General features: G+C 38.3%; 1 protein-coding gene across 1 annotated transcript in view; it reads right to left on the bottom strand.

The window, feature by feature from the left end:
• Window positions 1-18069, bottom strand: part of llgl1 (LLGL scribble cell polarity complex component 1) — a 96043-nt gene that overhangs the window by 56993 nt on the left and 20981 nt on the right. Inside the window, exons 3-4 of the mRNA XM_039776237.1 lie at window positions 2822-2903; window positions 1461-1591 (exon numbers count right to left, since the gene is read on the bottom strand). Of these exons, the coding sequence (XP_039632171.1) occupies window positions 1461-1591; window positions 2822-2903 (213 nt within the window). The remainder of the gene's footprint in view (window positions 1-1460; window positions 1592-2821; window positions 2904-18069) is intronic.

The raw sequence follows: 18069 nt of genomic DNA, 5'->3' as shown, positions 1-18069 counted from the left end.
AAGGAGGGTGGAGCGCATTTTCCAATAAATTCTAAATAGTCTTGATTAAGTGCCACCATAATCTCTCTATACTGCTACTCACTTTACAATTTAAGATGGTATAATACTGTTCTATAGAAGCATGCAAGAAAATTAGAAACACCAGAGTAAAAACTAAACACTGAAGGGCAATTACAAAACATGGGCATAAAAGAGCCCAGTGTGTTAAATGGACAAAAATGACCAGGTCAGAGATTTGATCCCAAGGCTCATCATTCACATGGGGAGGAAAATAAACAGTGAACAAACTTTGATTGTGTTTGTTGATATTTTAAATTTCTTTTAACACCAAAGAGGTATTTAAAAAATAAAATTGAACTCCCTGAAATAAGAGAGCTTTTTATTCTGTCGGTAATGATTAAGAATATGCCTTACATAGTATTGAAAATAACCTTGACACTGGTTTCCAACAAGAGAATAATGTAAAAGTAGATGAAAAAAAAAAAAGAAAAGAAAAGAAAAGAAGAGAATGGATAGAGAAGGAAGATCTTTCAGATAGGAATGTTCAAAAGCCTGAGTTATCAAAATATAATCAAATAGAACTGTAACGTATGAATACCCTTACAGTTTCCAGGGCTGGAAAGATATTATGGGATCACCACCAACATGCAAAACAGAATTGTGGTAAACAGGGGTAAAAAGTATGCCATACTGGGAGGGAAATATGGGTTATAGTATGCCATACTAGGAAAGGGCCAAAATGCCTCTCCACTTTATATCACATCTGCACCAGAAATAAGGCCTAGAAGATCAACGCTAGAGTTTAATTCCAGAAAAAGGGAGAGAACTTGGGGATACACTATTCCACTCCTATGGTAACCAAATGGAGACACTAACAATACTGAGTGCATAACAGAAGTCCAATGGTAAAGGTCTCAACTGGGCAGGATCAGTGTGGAAAGTTTAACGACATAACACTTAAGAACAGTTCAAGTAATGTTTAGATGCTGGAAAAGGAGGCTTTAAATTGGCATTTATTATGTCATACCATATCCTTGGGTAAAAATTAAGGCCTTTAAAAAAAAAAAAAAAGATAAAGTCAGTAATGGTGGTCCCATTCCTCAATTGTAGCTAAAATTCTGAATGACTCAGAAAGTTAATTTTTCGTTTCTTATTCCTTTTGGTGTGGGTGATATTGACAAAACAGCTTTACAATGCAAGCTGAAATTCCCATGGAAAAGGTCCAGACTTTCCAAAAGGCTTCCAGAGGTTCTAAAATGCACAAGCACTAAGCGAGAAGACAAATTATGCAAAATTCAGCCAGGTTTACATCCAAAGCACCTACATTACCAAAACAACCCTCTATGTATCCTGAAGCAGTCACACAAGGTTTCTCAACATAATTCAATTTAGCATTTAAAAAAAAAAAAAAAATTTACACTTCTCTCACTTTTTTGAGAAGGTGCAACCAACCCACTTACTTGGCACTATCAAAGCCAGGCCGACCAGGAAGAATATAGCTGCGGCATTCTTCAAGGTGTGAGTAACCATCTCTAACATTAATCTCCCACAAGTGGAGGCTGTTGTCATCCAACAAGGACAGCAGTCGGCCCTGGAACATTAGGAGAAGGAGGCCAAAAAATAAAAAATAAAAATCAGCAGTGAAAACAAAAAGGAGGAATCCATATATCTACACACAACTCAACCATTTACCCAAAATACTGCAGTTTCAGAGATTGGTGTGTCCTACGATCCTGCCTTACATGGAGGGTGAACACACTGCGCAGCATGGTTGAACAAGTTACACTTAATGAGAAGAGTAGTGTGGTAATCCAATAAGGGTTCTTTAAACCTATACTAAGAACTAATATCCCAGTGAAACTCTCACATACAGTATTTCAAGTTAATGCAAATTTATACTACAGTATATACTTTTGGTGACAATTTCCACAAAGGTAACTTACAAATTAGAACTGCTTTTATGTTTATAAATGAGACACTGACAGTTTAAATAACTTGCTCAGAATTCATACAAATCAATGGTGGGAAGTGAATCCGAAACCTCAAGCAACTAGAAAACCTGCCTACAGTCTACAAGTCATTGTCACATTACGCACGTCTAGCCATTGGGAATGTGAGATTTGCCAACCGAAGATGTGAATCTCATCACTGGACCATGTCAATTTAAATGACTGAAAAAAAATCAATGGGCAGGTCATATTTAGTAATTATGTGCCAAATTTCCAGCACAACACGCTCACCCCTTTTTGTGACAGCCAAGAAGACATGGCCGGACGGAGCCAGCACTGTATGATTGGTTTATAAGGTACAGAGTGTTTAGCCAAAACGTTTTTGGCCTTTTTCTTTTACCTGTCAAGGTACATAAAACATGAGCCATCAGGACATACGAGCTTCCCTTCGGTTTGCAAGGTCCAAAACACCAGTGTTCCTTATTTTTCATTTCTATATTATATGCATTGTTCCTCCAGATGAGCATTCATTGGTTGTCAGCTCTCATGCACACAGAACCCACTCCTATGACTAAAGACAAAAATCAGCCCCTTTGATTTTATTGGAGCAAGTCTTGGACTAGTTGGAGTGAGTCACTGGGCCTGTCACATTACGAGACTGGTTTGGTGAAGTGTGCTGCCAACTACCTTAGACTTAAGATAATGTAAATGAAGTCTGTGACTGAAAAAGGAAGAAATAATGTATGTATTTCTCTTGTAAAGCTGTGTAATGCGACTTGATCCTTAAGTAATGCTCGTATCTAATAACGAAATGCTTTCAAGCATTAATCAAAAAATGTAAATAAATTATAAGTAATTAAAAAACCTCTTACCTGTCCTGGTAAAAAGTGCATCTGAGTAACAGTGGCGGTTTCTTTGTGCAAGCCTGTGAACTCCACCCCAGGAGAACCATATCTAATAAAGACTGAAGTCAAGGGAAAAAAAAAAAAAAAATACAAACACCTGGCAAAAAAGTCAACATAACTGGAAATCCAAAAGAATTCAGCAGCATAAGAGATACCACTGCCCCCAACCCCCAGTTGTACTAACACACCTATTTAACACTTACTTTCTTCCAACTTACAAAACCCAACTTCATAATACATGAGTGACTCTGCAGTTATGGTTGGATAGCTGGCTTAGCATTATACAGTTGTCTGGTGGAGGTGAACATAGTCACATTATTTTGCACTGAATGTACAGAACAAGCTTACCAACATGGGGCACTGTAGGTTAGTAACAATAAGAAAAAGTGCATTATTTTGTTATCAGATGCACCCAACATGATAATAACCATACTAACCCATTGTCTTGCTCTCTAAATAGATGATAGAAGAAATGTCAAAAGTATATAACTGTTAACTGTGATCTCTTAACTGTCTCACTGTCCATATTGTTCCATATGGACTTTGAATGGCATGCTGCATGCGGACACGATTGTTTTAACCTCCACCCAGCTTTAAAATAAAAAAAAAAAAAAAAAAAAAGCACACGCCAATAGAGGGCTTCTCAAAAAGGTGTCCCCTTGAGCCCTTAAGGGACCACAGCTAGTCAAGGTATGGATAATCTAGCTCAAGGCAAAACTAGTAGCAATTCAGAAAAAGACAGCAATTAAAAAATTTTAATTAAACTTTGTTTTCTTGAATCAAAATCAACAGCAGCCAGTATAAGCAATGCAGATAATTATAAAACCTGGGTAGGTAAACTCTTTATACTGTATAAGCAAGATGCTCCAGGCGGTCCATTTCCTTAGTTGCAAACTATATATCCTCAATTGAAAATGTGGAAAAAAAAAAAAGCGAGGGGGCTTATTTCTAAGCTCCATAAAAGCATCCATTTTGTAACTGGGCAGAGCTCATTACAAAAGTGCCAGAAAACAAAAATGTAACTTAAAGCTCCATGAAATTGCCCATTTTAGTTGAGCTAGAATTTTTTTTTTTTTATGGAACCACAATTCTCCCCTTCCCACCCCTCTTTTGCCCGAAATAAGGGCACACACCTTGCTTTCTTCTTCTACTAGTAGGGTGACAGTTTATTCAAACACAGAAAATGCTACTGAATCATTATCACAGGCTCAAGGTTATATTCACGAGAATCAAAAACATTACTTCTAACTAAGCAAAATACTCAAAATTCTGCAACACACTATACACCTGTTTAGCTTGAAAACACTTCCAGTCTTTAGACCAATTACTTGAGATCTGTCAGCTACAAAGCTGAAAGTACATACAATGCAGACATTAAAAGCAATGATGAGCAAAACCAATATGATAGAGAGGGCCATCTGGAAATATAACCAACATCCAAAGAAATTAACAATCACAAGCAGAGAAGTGAAGGCAAACAACAATGTACTAGATGAAGGGAACTGTTTGGCAAGTTTGCCGTTTATACACTGCACCACACATACATACTTGTCGCGTATACTGTATGTGAGGCACCGAATATTCTTGAAGATATATATTGTCAGATACATGTGCACAAGAGGCAGTCAGTGGGCTTGAATACATGTTTTGTTATGCCAGACATAGGATTGGCAGTGCGCACTAATGCTTTTTCTCCTTCCTCTACAGATCTTTGGAAGAAAAACCTGCCTAATCTTACTTCTGGTTCCTCCACAGACTACTTTCAGTTACAATTCAAAAGACTGCCCACCCAGTCCCAACTCCTGACCTCAATTCTGGGTACTGCTCCAAAGACACACCTCTTCCTCCCTCCCATCTATAAAGATGCCATTCCCCTCTGTACCAAAATCAGTCCCATTTTGGACTCGGTCTAGAGACACGACTCATTAATTCTGTTGTGCTTAAAATTTGCTTGCTTGCTTGCTTTCAAGTATACAGGGTGGTTCTCCAAACCTTTTTCTTGGATTGGTTGTTTGTCTCGATAAATGTATTGTTTTTGAAGTGAAAAATCCACCTCTCCCTCTCATTCATTAGTCAAAAGTCTATATGACTTCACTTTTCTGTTCATATGCACTGTCCCTCCCCAACCAATTAAGTGCCATTTTTACCCCAGAAGTACCTATTTAACAGTGTCTTGTTTTGATCATATGACTATATATATGACAAATGGATTATCTATACTAATAAAAGGCAAAGCCCTCACTGACTGACTGACTGATCGCTAATTCTCCAACTTCCTGTGTAGGTAGAAGGCTGAAATTTGGCAGGCTCATTCCTTACAGCTTCCTTACAAAAGTTGGACAGGTTTCATTTTGAAATTCTACGCGTAATGGTCATAACTGGAAGCTATTTTTCTGCATATACTGTAATGGAGTTGAGCTCGAAAGCCGTGGGGGACGGAGTTTCGTGTGACATCATCACGCCTCCACGTAATCACGCAGTACGTAGAAAACCAGGAAGAGCTCCAAAAACCGCTGATGAAAACATACATTATATAATTAAGAAGGCAGCGAAACAATTAGAAGCGAGCGAGTGACATATAAAACCATATTCAGCGGCTCACGTGAACTGACGCAGTGTGCAGACAAAAAGCAACAGTTCCAAAGAGTGCTGAACAAAACTGAATTACACTGCTATGCTCAGACAGACAAACCACACCCCGTGGCGCAATAGTAGAGGCTTGGCTTCTAACGCTGGCGTCCGAGGTTCAATTCCCGAGAGGGGATGCACGGAGTATGTATGCACGCTTCACAATTCATTTTAGCCTCGCATCCCCTTGGCTTGAGATGTATGAAAAAATATGCAGTTAACGCAGAAAGACAGATCACCAATTGAAGCTTTATGAATAATGGATACTTATTCGCGATCAATGATTGTTTTGGTAAAGCCATACTCAGTGTATTCATTAGATGAACGGTAAAAAAGTAAGAGCGAGAGGAGGGTAACTTATTGAGGCATGCAGGCAAAACCACAATAGCACGCGGGCTCGATGTACTGTAGTGCGCGTCAACTCGATCTGAATTGCACGATCACATTTGAAAAAATATATCTTTTCAAGTTCTATTTAGTCCATATGTCAAACTCAAGGCCCAGAGGCCACATCCGCCCGCGTGTAATTATATCCGCCCGAGATCATTTTATATATTATTGTTATTAATGGCTCGGGGATATGAAGCGCTGGTAACACAATAAAATACAGATCCCATAATGAAGCGCTTCATCTGCCTTGCCGAACACTTACCGCGTTAATCAAGTCTAGCTTATGATGCTGCAAGTTATTGTGAAGCTATCCCACACAATGCCAAAGAGAAAAGGTGATTCTGAACATACAGCCTTTAAAAGCCGATGAGAGGATGAGTATATGTTTACTGACATTGCCGGTAAACCCGTGTGTCTCATTTGTGGAGCTAATGTGGCTTTAATTACAGGATTTAATCTAAGACGGCACTATGAGACAAAACAATCAACATAACCTGAAAGACCTGAATGCAATGCACAAGATACAGAAAGCAGAAGAGTTAAAGAAGAATCTGACACTTCAGCAGACATTTTTACCCGTGCAAAATCACAAAGTGATTTCAAGTGAAGCTACTTTTATGGGAGACATAAATGCACTAGTGCAACTTTCCCCACTTTCCCTGTTGCCAAGTAATGTTGAACCAAGTCGGCACAACGGTGTTCCCAAATACGCACTTTGCTGATAAACTAAGCGCACTGCGCACTGAGTTCGCACGGCGCTTTGGTGGCTTTGAAGAACAAAAAAAGAATTTTGAGTTGTTTTGCAACCCATTTGCCGTCGATGTGGAAACTGCACCTGTGCAGATTCAGATGGAAGTGAGTGAGCTGCAGTGTAATGGCACACTGAAGGCAAAGTATGATACTGCACGGCCCACACAGTTTATTCACTCCATTCCCGCAAAAATGCTCCAGCTTCGTCTACATGCGCCTCGAACCTTGTGCATGCTTGGTACCACATATCTGTGCGAGAAGCTCTTCTCAGTCATGAAGACTAACAAAACAGCACACAGGAGTCGCCTCACAGATGAGCACCTGCAGTCCATCCTGAGAATCTCTACAACACAGAACCTCACACCAAACATCAACGAACTTGTTGCCAAAAAAAGATGCCAGGCGTCCAGCTCTGATAAAATGACATAAGAGCAAAGACAACTGAATGATATGATTTGTTATTGCTGAAAAGAACATATTTTAATTTATATTTCCAGGGTTTGTTATGCAGCATGTTCATATTTGAATTTGTATAATTTTGACAGGATATATTTTTATGGAGAGCAAAATCTTTTGGGATATTTAAAATTTAAGTTTATTTTTTATATAAAATTACATAAGAGTAAAGAAATTTGAATGTTTGTTCTTTAACGTTTACTTTAGTTCTAACTTGTATAATTTAGACAGGATATATTTTTATGGAGAGCAAAATATTATGTTATTTAAGGTTTGAGATGATTTATTCCGGAATAATATTCTGTCGACTAAATAAAAATTCCTTCAATTTAAAATTTAAATAGAACTTGAACAGATACGATAGTTCATAATATTCTGGCACCCCCAGCAACATTTGCTCGCATCCCAAATACTATATATATATATTATGACAGCATATATAATACTATATATATATATATTATGACAGCAACACTCATCACTCACAACAGTGACAAAACAATTACATTGACAATCATGTTACGTTATTTTCAAAATGTTTCCTTTTCTTTTTCATTGCTTCTTTAAAACGCTACTTCTCTGCTGCGAAGCACGGGTATTTTGCTAGTCTATACTAATAAAAGGCAAAGCCCTCACTGACTGACTGACTGACTCACTCATCACTAATTCTCCAACTTCCCGTGTAGGTAGAAGGCTGAAATTTGGTACTTATTTCGGTGGCATGATGCCACTGTCGGCCGCCATATTGAACTTTTCAACAGTCTTTGTTACTTATGGGCCCATCTTCAAGAAATTTGGTACACGGGTTCCCAACGCTAACTGAATCCTACTTACGTACATATATATGTCCTTAGCCTGCAGCTCAGTCACCGTGTGAGGTGGCGTTGGGTCCCCCATCCCAACGCCTCCCATGTTGTTGGCTGCCTGCCTATATAAGGCCGTCCGTCGCTCCAGTCTCTTCCCTATAGATATAATGTGTGTGTATACATACATACACATACATACTTATATATCTATCTATCTATCTATCTATATATGACAGCAACACTCATAACAGTGACAAAACAATTACATTGACAATCATGTTACATTATTTTCAAAATGTTTCCTTTAATTTTTCATTACTTCTTTAACACACTACTTCTCCGCTGCGAAGCGCGGGTATTTTGCTAGTGTGACATAAGCAACTGGAGATTCCTCCTATCCCCCTCATCATTTTTCACATTTGCTGTAGCACAGCATCGGTCACCATTGGCTTGTATTATACATTTAATTTCTGGGTAGAGTATTCTTTTAAAGCTCTGTAGCAGACTGACCATATCAACCAGGCAACTCGTTTTACAAGTAAAATGACAAGCAGTAGGTTTAGGAACTTGGATCAAATGAAAGATTTTAGTTCCAGGAGGATTCAAAATGAAAAAATCTTAACTCCAAAGCAGTCAGATCTTGAAGTATATGTTATGTAAAAGTGCAGAGGAGATGGTGGTTGAACAGGGCTAATGGTCTTGCTACAAAACAACCTTTACAAAATTATGTCTTTTAAATTATTGCGAGAAGGTGAGTGATGCCACACATATATTATATACACATATACATACATACATACATACATACATACATAAATACATACATATGTGTGAATGGGAGCATCTAAGTGACAACATCTGTCATGGGATATGAATCAATGTTGGGAAGGGATCTAACCTGCCAGCTCTAGAGAGAGGAATCCTATAAACTAAACAATTTCCTTTCCAAACTCCCATAAGCAGAGATAATCATCTTTTCCTGGCACAGGGCTGGATCAAACTGCAAGCAACATTACTAACTGAAGGCAGAAGGCCAGGCAGCTGGGAGGAGAAACTGCAGTCTCTGAGAACAGGCTGGGGTTTCATGTCTGCCAAGGCGGATAACAACCCCTTTTCTCTTACAAGAGCTAAAGTCATCAGAAGGGCACACAACTCCATATCTAAAGGGAATAATAAAAAAGTATTGAATGGTGAGCTACACATAAATATTTACATCTCATTATAACTGGACAACTCCACTAATTGGAATATAGAAAAAACACACCAGGGAGAACCGTCAGCAGCAGAAAACAAAAGTTGGACTAACTGACACTTGCCAAGTCACATTTGTTTGTTAATAATCATCCATTCTTAAGGTATTATACCTGCATCAGCAAAAAAAAAAAAAAGTCAGCACCATTGCACAGGCCCATCCATCTATACATCAGGATCAACAGAGATGGAACCTACCCTAGCAACCTCAGATGTAAGACACCAACTATCCCCTAGACAGGGCAGATGTCTAATGCATGGTACATTTACACACCCAAATTAATTCATAGCAGTCCAATTTTTTCCACAAGACAAACCCACATGAATTTGGGGAAGTAGGATGAAAACTAAACAACACAAGGATCATCATTGCAGACTTGGCAAGTACATGCAAACTCCACACGAGACTCATGAGGCTGCAATACAAGTTAGCATTGCAACCACAATCTTAAAATACTTCACTAGAACCATTTATACATAGCACCAGTTCAAGGTAGTCTATTAGCATCTTTTGCACACACCCCCTTTCACAGTGAACCCCTTATATTTTACAGAGAGCTTCCATTTCAGAATTCCTCACAGAAAGGAATTGTATAGTGCCATTTAGAGTTAACTTTGTCTCATATTGAACATTCAGATGAGTCACTGCACATGTGTTCCTCTTAAAACAGTATATTACAGCAGAATATAAGAACAACGTTCAAACAATTCAATGCAGCAGGAACGTTTTGCTAATTCTTTTGTGGTTGACAAAGCAGAGCACAGAATATCTTTACAAAGCTCTAATGGCACGAGATGCTAGAAGACAAAGAAATGAACATTCATGGCATCTACGAGTCTATGAAGCCTCTGTGTACTGTATGTACTAATCTGAATTACTCTTTTGCCGTTTCCAGTTATACTGACTAGAGCAGGGACATCAAGCAACATTAAACAACATTTCACACACACATAATTGGAATAAAACATCCAACCTACTCCTGCATGTAAATCTTAAGTAACAATGTAAAGCCATCAGCCCTAACCTGCAAATCCTATCAAGATACAAGGAATGCCCGTTCATTCCCCCAACAAGCAAAGGAAAGTGAAAAACCATGTACAGTATTCTCCCTTTGTTGTGCTCAAATGAACTTTGAGTTTCATTAACAAACAGGTCAAAAGGAATATGTGGTACAACTGCAGTACCTGGGAAGTGGTGAACCACCAGGCTGAAGAGCTTTTCTCGCCAGCATGGACTTGTTAAGCAAGACTACACTTCAGGGTCTGAAACCATGAGTGAATGCGTAGAAAATGATCAAAAGAAAATGACAGGAGTAAACATAAAAAAAAATTGTGCCACAGTGCGAGAGGTATTAGGAAAACAATTACAAAGATTCAGGAAAAAAAACTGCAAGTCAAGCATCATTAACAAGGAATCCAGAAAGCAGAAAGAATAAAACAGCCCCAGGTTAAATGAAACTGGTCTCATATTGCAGAATTTCAACCCCTGACCCAGAATTCACTGCATGAGTCAGTGCTCAGAAAGAGAAGACAAAAGCCAGGATTCTATTGTTTAAATTTTGCAGCACATTACAGCTCAGAGAGCACAAAGCCGTCCATAATCCAGGCCTGCTCTGCACTGGCACTGTGCTCACTTTTCACATGAACTCCGGTAGTGGGAAGAGTCTTGCACAAACTACCCATTGTGTAGTAACTAAACACTACCCACACTTGTTGTGTGTGACCTCACAGCCTTACAGCACCCGCACCCGCCGAGATCCAAAGATTAAATCACCAAGAATGATACAACATTGGTACTGGTCCTCTGAAGCCCAAGACTGTCAATGCGTGACAATTACCTATACAGGAAACTTCATCTCACTTGCACATATACTTCCAGATTACACACATGTATTACACTCAAATGTTTTATTACCCACTTCGTTTTTTTTGTTAGATACATATTAGATGATCATGGAAAAAGCCCCTCCGGCTAGTACTAATAACCATTTATACTGATCATTTCCAATAAATTCTTTTTCTGGTATAGAGCAATGACTCCTGTATTTGCATATTCTTGGTGTCGAGTACAGTTTGTTCAAAATGATTCCTAGAAACGGCATGAGAGCCACCCAGGATATTAAAATGTAGACAAGTTTATTATCCAGTTTATGGGACTTTAGGGTAGCACCCCTTCTATTGCCTAATGTAACAAGGATTTTATTTAAAGTGCCACTTTTACCGAAGAGCATTAGACTGATGCATTACTTTACACTGCTAATGCATACATACAAAATAATGACAATACAGTATATAAACATGGCATAACACAGGACCATAATAAATATACTTGCCTTGTAAGTCACCTTGGATAAAGCCATGTGATGAATAAAAAAACCATACACAAAACCAAGAACAAGGAAAAACAATTAAAATCATTGGATTAAATAATTTAATCTTTAATGTAGATTTAAAAATCAATCAAAATGATCAAAAAATGTCTAAAAAAGAAGATGGGTTCCGGAGTTTGGAGCAAATAATTAAGGGCACAGCCTCCAGAACTTGTTCCAGCATATAGGTTGAAAAACATCAGAAGGTTGGCATTAAGGACTAAATTAACTTGGCCAAACAGGTCAGGGAACTACCAGGTAAAGGTTTAAAACATTAAAATTATGAATTGTATCTGCTGTTCAATGGGAAGCCATTGAAACCGGTCATCTGAAGCCCAAGGCTGTCAATGCATGACAATTACTGTACCTATACAGGAAACTTCACCTCACTTGCTCATATACTTCCAAATTACACACATGTATTATACTCAAATGTTTATTACCCACTTCATTTTTTTAGATACATATCAGATGAAAGTGCCAGAGTAATACTCCCTCATAATCGAGAGTCAATATGTGAGCTGATGAATTTTGTAATATTTCAGTAAACCACTGTAGCCATTGCAGTAGTGCAGAGCTTCAGCAGCAGAATAGTCTAAAATATGACTGAATTTGCAATTTGCTTTCAAGAAGAAAATAAGCAGATTTGCAAACAGCTTTAATATGAGCCTAGAATGACAGTTCAAAATTAAGCACAACACTTCATTTTCCCAAACTGGTGTGAACACTAAAGGTAACGGTTACCCTTGTAGATTCATTTCAGTGTTGAGTCTGACACATCCTTGAAAGATTAATAATGGAATACAATAAGGTCAAGAAGTTTACGAACTTCAGAGGTCTTCTTCATGACAGAAAAGCATTATTAAAGTGAACGTAGCCTTTCCTTGACCATTCAAATAAAACCCATTGATTCATGTTTTCTCAATAACAAGTGCAGTACAAATTTGATAAACTAAACAAAAGGGAAGAAATCTAGAAATATATCATCAGGCTGTTTGGATTGTAAAACTGATCTGACAAAACCTTCAATTACAGCTATCTTTAAAAAAAAAAAAAAAACAAAAGAAAAGCAGCACTAAATGATGGCACAGAAAGTGACACTTTGAATACTGATAATATTATATCTCTTATTGCCCATTTATACAGAGCGAGTTAATAAGAAGCCCCACATTTCAAACGTTCATTCTACAAAAACACCACAAGATAAAAAATGTCATTATTACACAAGAAAGGATACAGATAGATTTTTTTCACTGCGTTTTAAAAATAATGCATTCAAGGTTGGGACCATCATTAGTGATACACTCTTTGAGACGATTTCTGAACGCTCGCATGACTCGTTCAGCCATTTCAAGGGGAATAGGGGCAATTTCATGGTGAATAGCATCCTTGACAGCTTCAAGGTTTTGATGTCATATATCATACACACACACACACACACACACACCTTTGACTTCAGATAGCCGCACAAGAAGAAATCACACGGAGCACCCGACATCAAAAAACATGCATGGATCCCCCCACTGTATGAGCTTTTGCTCCATCCTGTTGAAACCAGGCATCCACCACATCCATTTCTTCCATTTGAGGCCTCAAAAAGTTCAATGTAGCATTCTGAAGAGACCGTGACCAGTGCTCCCCACTTCTCAATACAGTAAGGGCCTACAATGCCAAATTCTACAGAGGCGCAAAAAAAACTAACATGTTCACGGTAGGGGTGTCTCATGAAGTTTTTGAGGGTTTCATTCAGCCCAGTACCAAAAGTTTTGCTTATTTACGCAACCATTCAAATGGAAATGTGCCTTGTCGCTGCACATGGTGAAGGCATCTCGATGAACGGTTTGCAGAAGGTTCATACACAACTCTCTATGCCTCTTCCAGTCTCTCTCAGCGAGTTCTTAAAATTAACGCCCTCATGCAAAATTCTCCTCAAAGACGTGTTGGAAATGTCTAAGGTAGAAGCATATTTGGGCGCTGGACGTCTAGGAGACTGCAAAATTGATGCCCTTACAGCTTGGATATTTTCAGGTGTTCGTACAGTCCAAGGACTGCCTGGAGTTTTTCTATTCAGTGTTGTACCAATTTGTCTAATTTTAGCCAGCCACTGAAGAATTGTCTTTCGATTTGAGACATCACCGTTAGGAGGAATGCTGAAGTGCATTCGAAGACGCATTGCATAGTTATATGGATTCGTTGTTTTTGAAGAACTCTTCGACAGCGAAAGCACGGTGCTCACTGGACCAAGGCATGTTGCCAACAGAAAACAGAGATCGCCTATCAAAGGACCCCCACCCCAACCAACTTGGCTGCCTCTACAGCACACAAAAACCTTGAGAAATGTGGCACTTCATTTTGGCTCACCCTGTACATCCATATCCAGCCCTTCCCGAACTAGTCAAATCCAACTTAAGGGTTGGGAATGGGAACAATCATCATGCACGAGGCAAGAGCCAACCCCAGATGAAGCTCCAGTCTATCATAGGGTACACCCATAATCAGTCAGGTCTAGTTTAGGTTCAACCAATTTAATTTAACATCCACTTAAAAGTAAGTGATAACAAAAACATGGTAAGAACAGAAACTCACCACATTTAAAAGTTTATGAGTTTGACAGTTAAAAAAAAAAAGTAGATTGAAGTACAAAATAATTAAACAAAGCAGGGATGACAGGAAGCCAAGAGAAAGAAACTGCATTGCATCCAAAAAATGTTTATCACAGAGGCACATTCCCTTCTCCAACCATATCCTAGTTATCTAGTGGCTACTATTGTTGCCATGGTGACAGTTTCAAAAGATGTCTTTATTTCGGCCGAGGGCTGGCCAGAAAGCTTCCCAGGAATTTCCTCTCATTATGGAAAGTGAGAGAGAGAAAGAGAGAGACTATGTTCACAATAACCCAGGTTCTTTAGGGATATACACACAAAGAAAAGTCCTCTTACTGAGGAAACTTTCAAGAGTCGGCACCCAGATTATGCGTTTACCAGAAACTGACCATAAAATCATTTTAGCTTTCCTCTTTACTATATAGCCAAATACTTGTTTTGTCTTTTTAAGCCAAATAAAATATAAAATATAGAATAAATTCCACAAGTGACTAATCGCTATAAACATTTAAAAACAGAGCCAAATCAAATATCAGAACTTAGTCTGGGTATCTATAATCATATTGATAACTGTGCATTTACTGACCTATGTAAAGTTTTACTAAACATTGCTGACAGCCGTCAAAGAAAATGAACACTCATCCAGATTCAAACTCTGATTACATGTCCTTTGTTGCCAACCCTTGTTTCTCCTCTGCAATTCATTTCAGACAGTGACCACACAGACTAGCTGAGACGCATATTTTTAAAATGGGGCCAATGATACAGCTGCACGGCAGAGTTTGAAGAACACAGCCAATTGTTAAGCAATCCAATGCATCAATATTCCGTTCCAAATGCTTGTCCATTTCTTCTGCAGGGTCTTTACTTTCGCAGCTCCAGGCCTTTCTGAACTGCAGTTAAAAAACACATCTACTACAATATCGCCATCTATTCCTGCATTAATTTATGTAGATTACTTCACACAAAGAAATGGTGCTTTAGTATTTATTATTATGCCATCTACATATGGAGCTGTAAAAAGATGAGACATTTAGTTATATGGCCAAGTCATTACATCAGGGATGTCAAACTTGGTTATTGGTGGTTTAAAGCTGCAGGTTTTTGTTCCAGTCTTTATCGGTAACCAATTACTGCTGCTATTTTATTGGACTTATTTTGCCTTAATTGTAATTGACTTGAATTTTAATAATTTTTTGACTTGAATTGGTTAATAATGAAAAAATGTTGGAATGTAAAACCTGCAGGATTGGTGTCCGACACCCCTGCATTACACCACTGTTTAAAACCAGATGTGCTACCTGTCTAAGAGGGATAGAAATGTAAGTATTCAAAGTAGACCTCAGCGTTAATATTTGCAGTAAACTATGCAATGCATATGTCTGTTATATGCCATTTTGTATGGCATTTGTAAAAGTGGTGTTAATGTTTGTGATGCACCATCTATTGGAATGACAAATGCAATGCATTTTATTAGTAAAAATGTTTGTGAAGTGCCATCTTTTGGAATGACAGAGACATAGCAAACGGACAGAAACTTATCTTTTCATCAAGGTGGATGCTTCAATTCAAATTACAGCAATTCAAGATGTAAATTGCCTTAGCATTGGATTTGCTAAAGAAGGGTGCTATATAAAATGAAATTTGTCTATGTATTAATAAATGGCAGTCAAGAGAAAGCCAACCCAGCTTAACTCTCAGGTAATTTGGTCATTTCATTTGTGCGGTGTTGTCATAGCCATATCCTTAATAGAACAAATGTTATTAAAACATTTGCTCTTAAAAATACTTTGATACCTTTGCTGGGCAGTAGGATTTTTCTTCCTGCATATTAACTTTTTGTTTGAAATTTTAGTAGAGCTGCTACACACACACACGTACAGGTTTGTTTGACTTTTGTTTTTAAACCATCTTATATCAATTTTGTTCTATATACACACCACTAGCGTGTATTTTTTTCATATACTATATACATTACACATGGACAAAACCCTAACTTACATTCACAAAATGATAAACAATAACCAACATTTGAATGTCAGCCAACACAACTTTGATGTGAATGGTCTCGGGGAGTTGAAGTGGTCTAGAAAATGTTTACCAATTTGGAAGCTCAGCAAATCTTTCATGAATAAAAACACCCATCACGTGGCTCTCTGGGCAGACCATATACTAGGAGCAGTGGATAAACATTTTTGTGCAACTTTTCCAGAGACCTTACTTGCTTCTGTAAGCATTTTGTGGACATAAATGCATGTGTGACACAAGGTCATTAAAAGAAGCGATGAATCAGTGGATGACACACAATTTAGGCAGTCTGACAACCACAAAAAACAAACAACACACACACGCGAATACAAGTTGATCTTATGAGCACAAGAAGAGATTGCAGGCAAAGGGGTTTACACAGTTTCACACAAAACAATGTTTTGTCATGACATTACAATGCACCACCTTCCACGATCCATCTTATCAATGAGAATGCATTTTATTTAAACAAAACAAACTGATTAATCAGCCAGAATGATAAAAAAAAATGCAATGTTCAGAAGCAGTTCATATAACTCAGTCATAAGCCAGTCAGTCATTTTCTAAACTGCTTTGGCCTGAACAAGGTCATAAGGGATGCTGGAGCCTATCCCAACTAGCACAGGGCACAAGGCAGGAACAAACTCATCGCTGGGCGCACACACACAGGCCAATTTAGCATTACCAATCAACATATCTTGCATGTCTTTGAACTGTGGGAGGAAACCCACATAGACATGAACCATGGTCTCCTTACTGTGAGGCAGCAACACTACTATTGCGCCATTATGCCATCCAACTGAGTTCTTTTTCTGTGCAATTCACGCACTGTAATATATGATCTTCAGCAAAAACAAGGCATACTGTTTTAAAATTACACCATTTAGTATATTTGACTGTACTTCATATATTTATTGCCTTATTAGCGCACACAGCATGTATCCCAACAAATTCACATTAAAAGACGGCACCTTCATAGTATGCATTTCAACAGAGATAAAAACTAGAAAATAGAAGCAATGAAGCAAAGGGAGTAATGAATCAAAGGACAGAAAGACAAAGGCAGATATAAAGGGAGGGGAAGGAAAAATGCAGGATCACACACTAGAAGCAAGATCGTCGTCTTGGGTGTGAATGTTAGTACTGAATGAACTTCAGAGTTAATTCTACTGTACTTCCAATAGGCATTTGGTTCATCTATAAACATTAAGTGCGCAATGTGGCATCAGTGGACCTTGGCCTCATTTCTTAGGCTGTAATCTTATGCCAAAGAGGCTTGATGCCACTGCAGCAGCTCATTAAAAATCAAATCAAGTAGACTTGGACTAAAGGGTAAAATGTGATTGCATGCACAAGGCCGACTCTCTTTGAAAGGACTGATGCATGGCCAAGCAGGAAACAGCAAAAAGAGTAGCTGCAGGAAGAAAAAGCAAAGAGTGAGAGATAAGAGGGAGACACCTGTGCAAACAATAATACAGCAAGCACATAGAACTCAAAGTAATCGCAGTAGCATTGTGCATGGACTACTCCCATTGTACAACTAAAGCACGGCACTCATCTTCCTTCCAAACCAAACCGTTTGACAATAAAATAATAAAAAAAGAAATACACAATGAACAGCAGGTAAGCACACAAGAAAAGATTAACTATTTCCTAGACCTACAGGAGACCTAGAGGAGCTCTATATAAAAAAGCAACCCCCCCTGTTAATTCAGTGTCTAAACCTGGAATATACAAAATGTTAAAACCCTTCATAAAGCATGAAGAACTACAAATCTGTACCAAATTTCTAGAAGCAAGTTATTAAGTGTTTTGAAAAATGCAGAGTGTAAATCACAGGCATACTCAAACTGCAAAAAGTGGGGCCATTGTGAGGCCTGGGTGTCAGCACTCACACTAGGCACAGCTCTTCTAAATGCGAAGCTTTATACAAT

This window comes from Polypterus senegalus, chromosome 13 (assembly GCF_016835505.1).
Source record: "Polypterus senegalus isolate Bchr_013 chromosome 13, ASM1683550v1, whole genome shotgun sequence".
Lineage (NCBI taxonomy): Eukaryota > Metazoa > Chordata > Cladistia > Polypteriformes > Polypteridae > Polypterus > Polypterus senegalus.
Note: the sequence above shows the minus strand (reverse complement) of the source record. Positions and strands in the feature narration are given on the sequence as shown.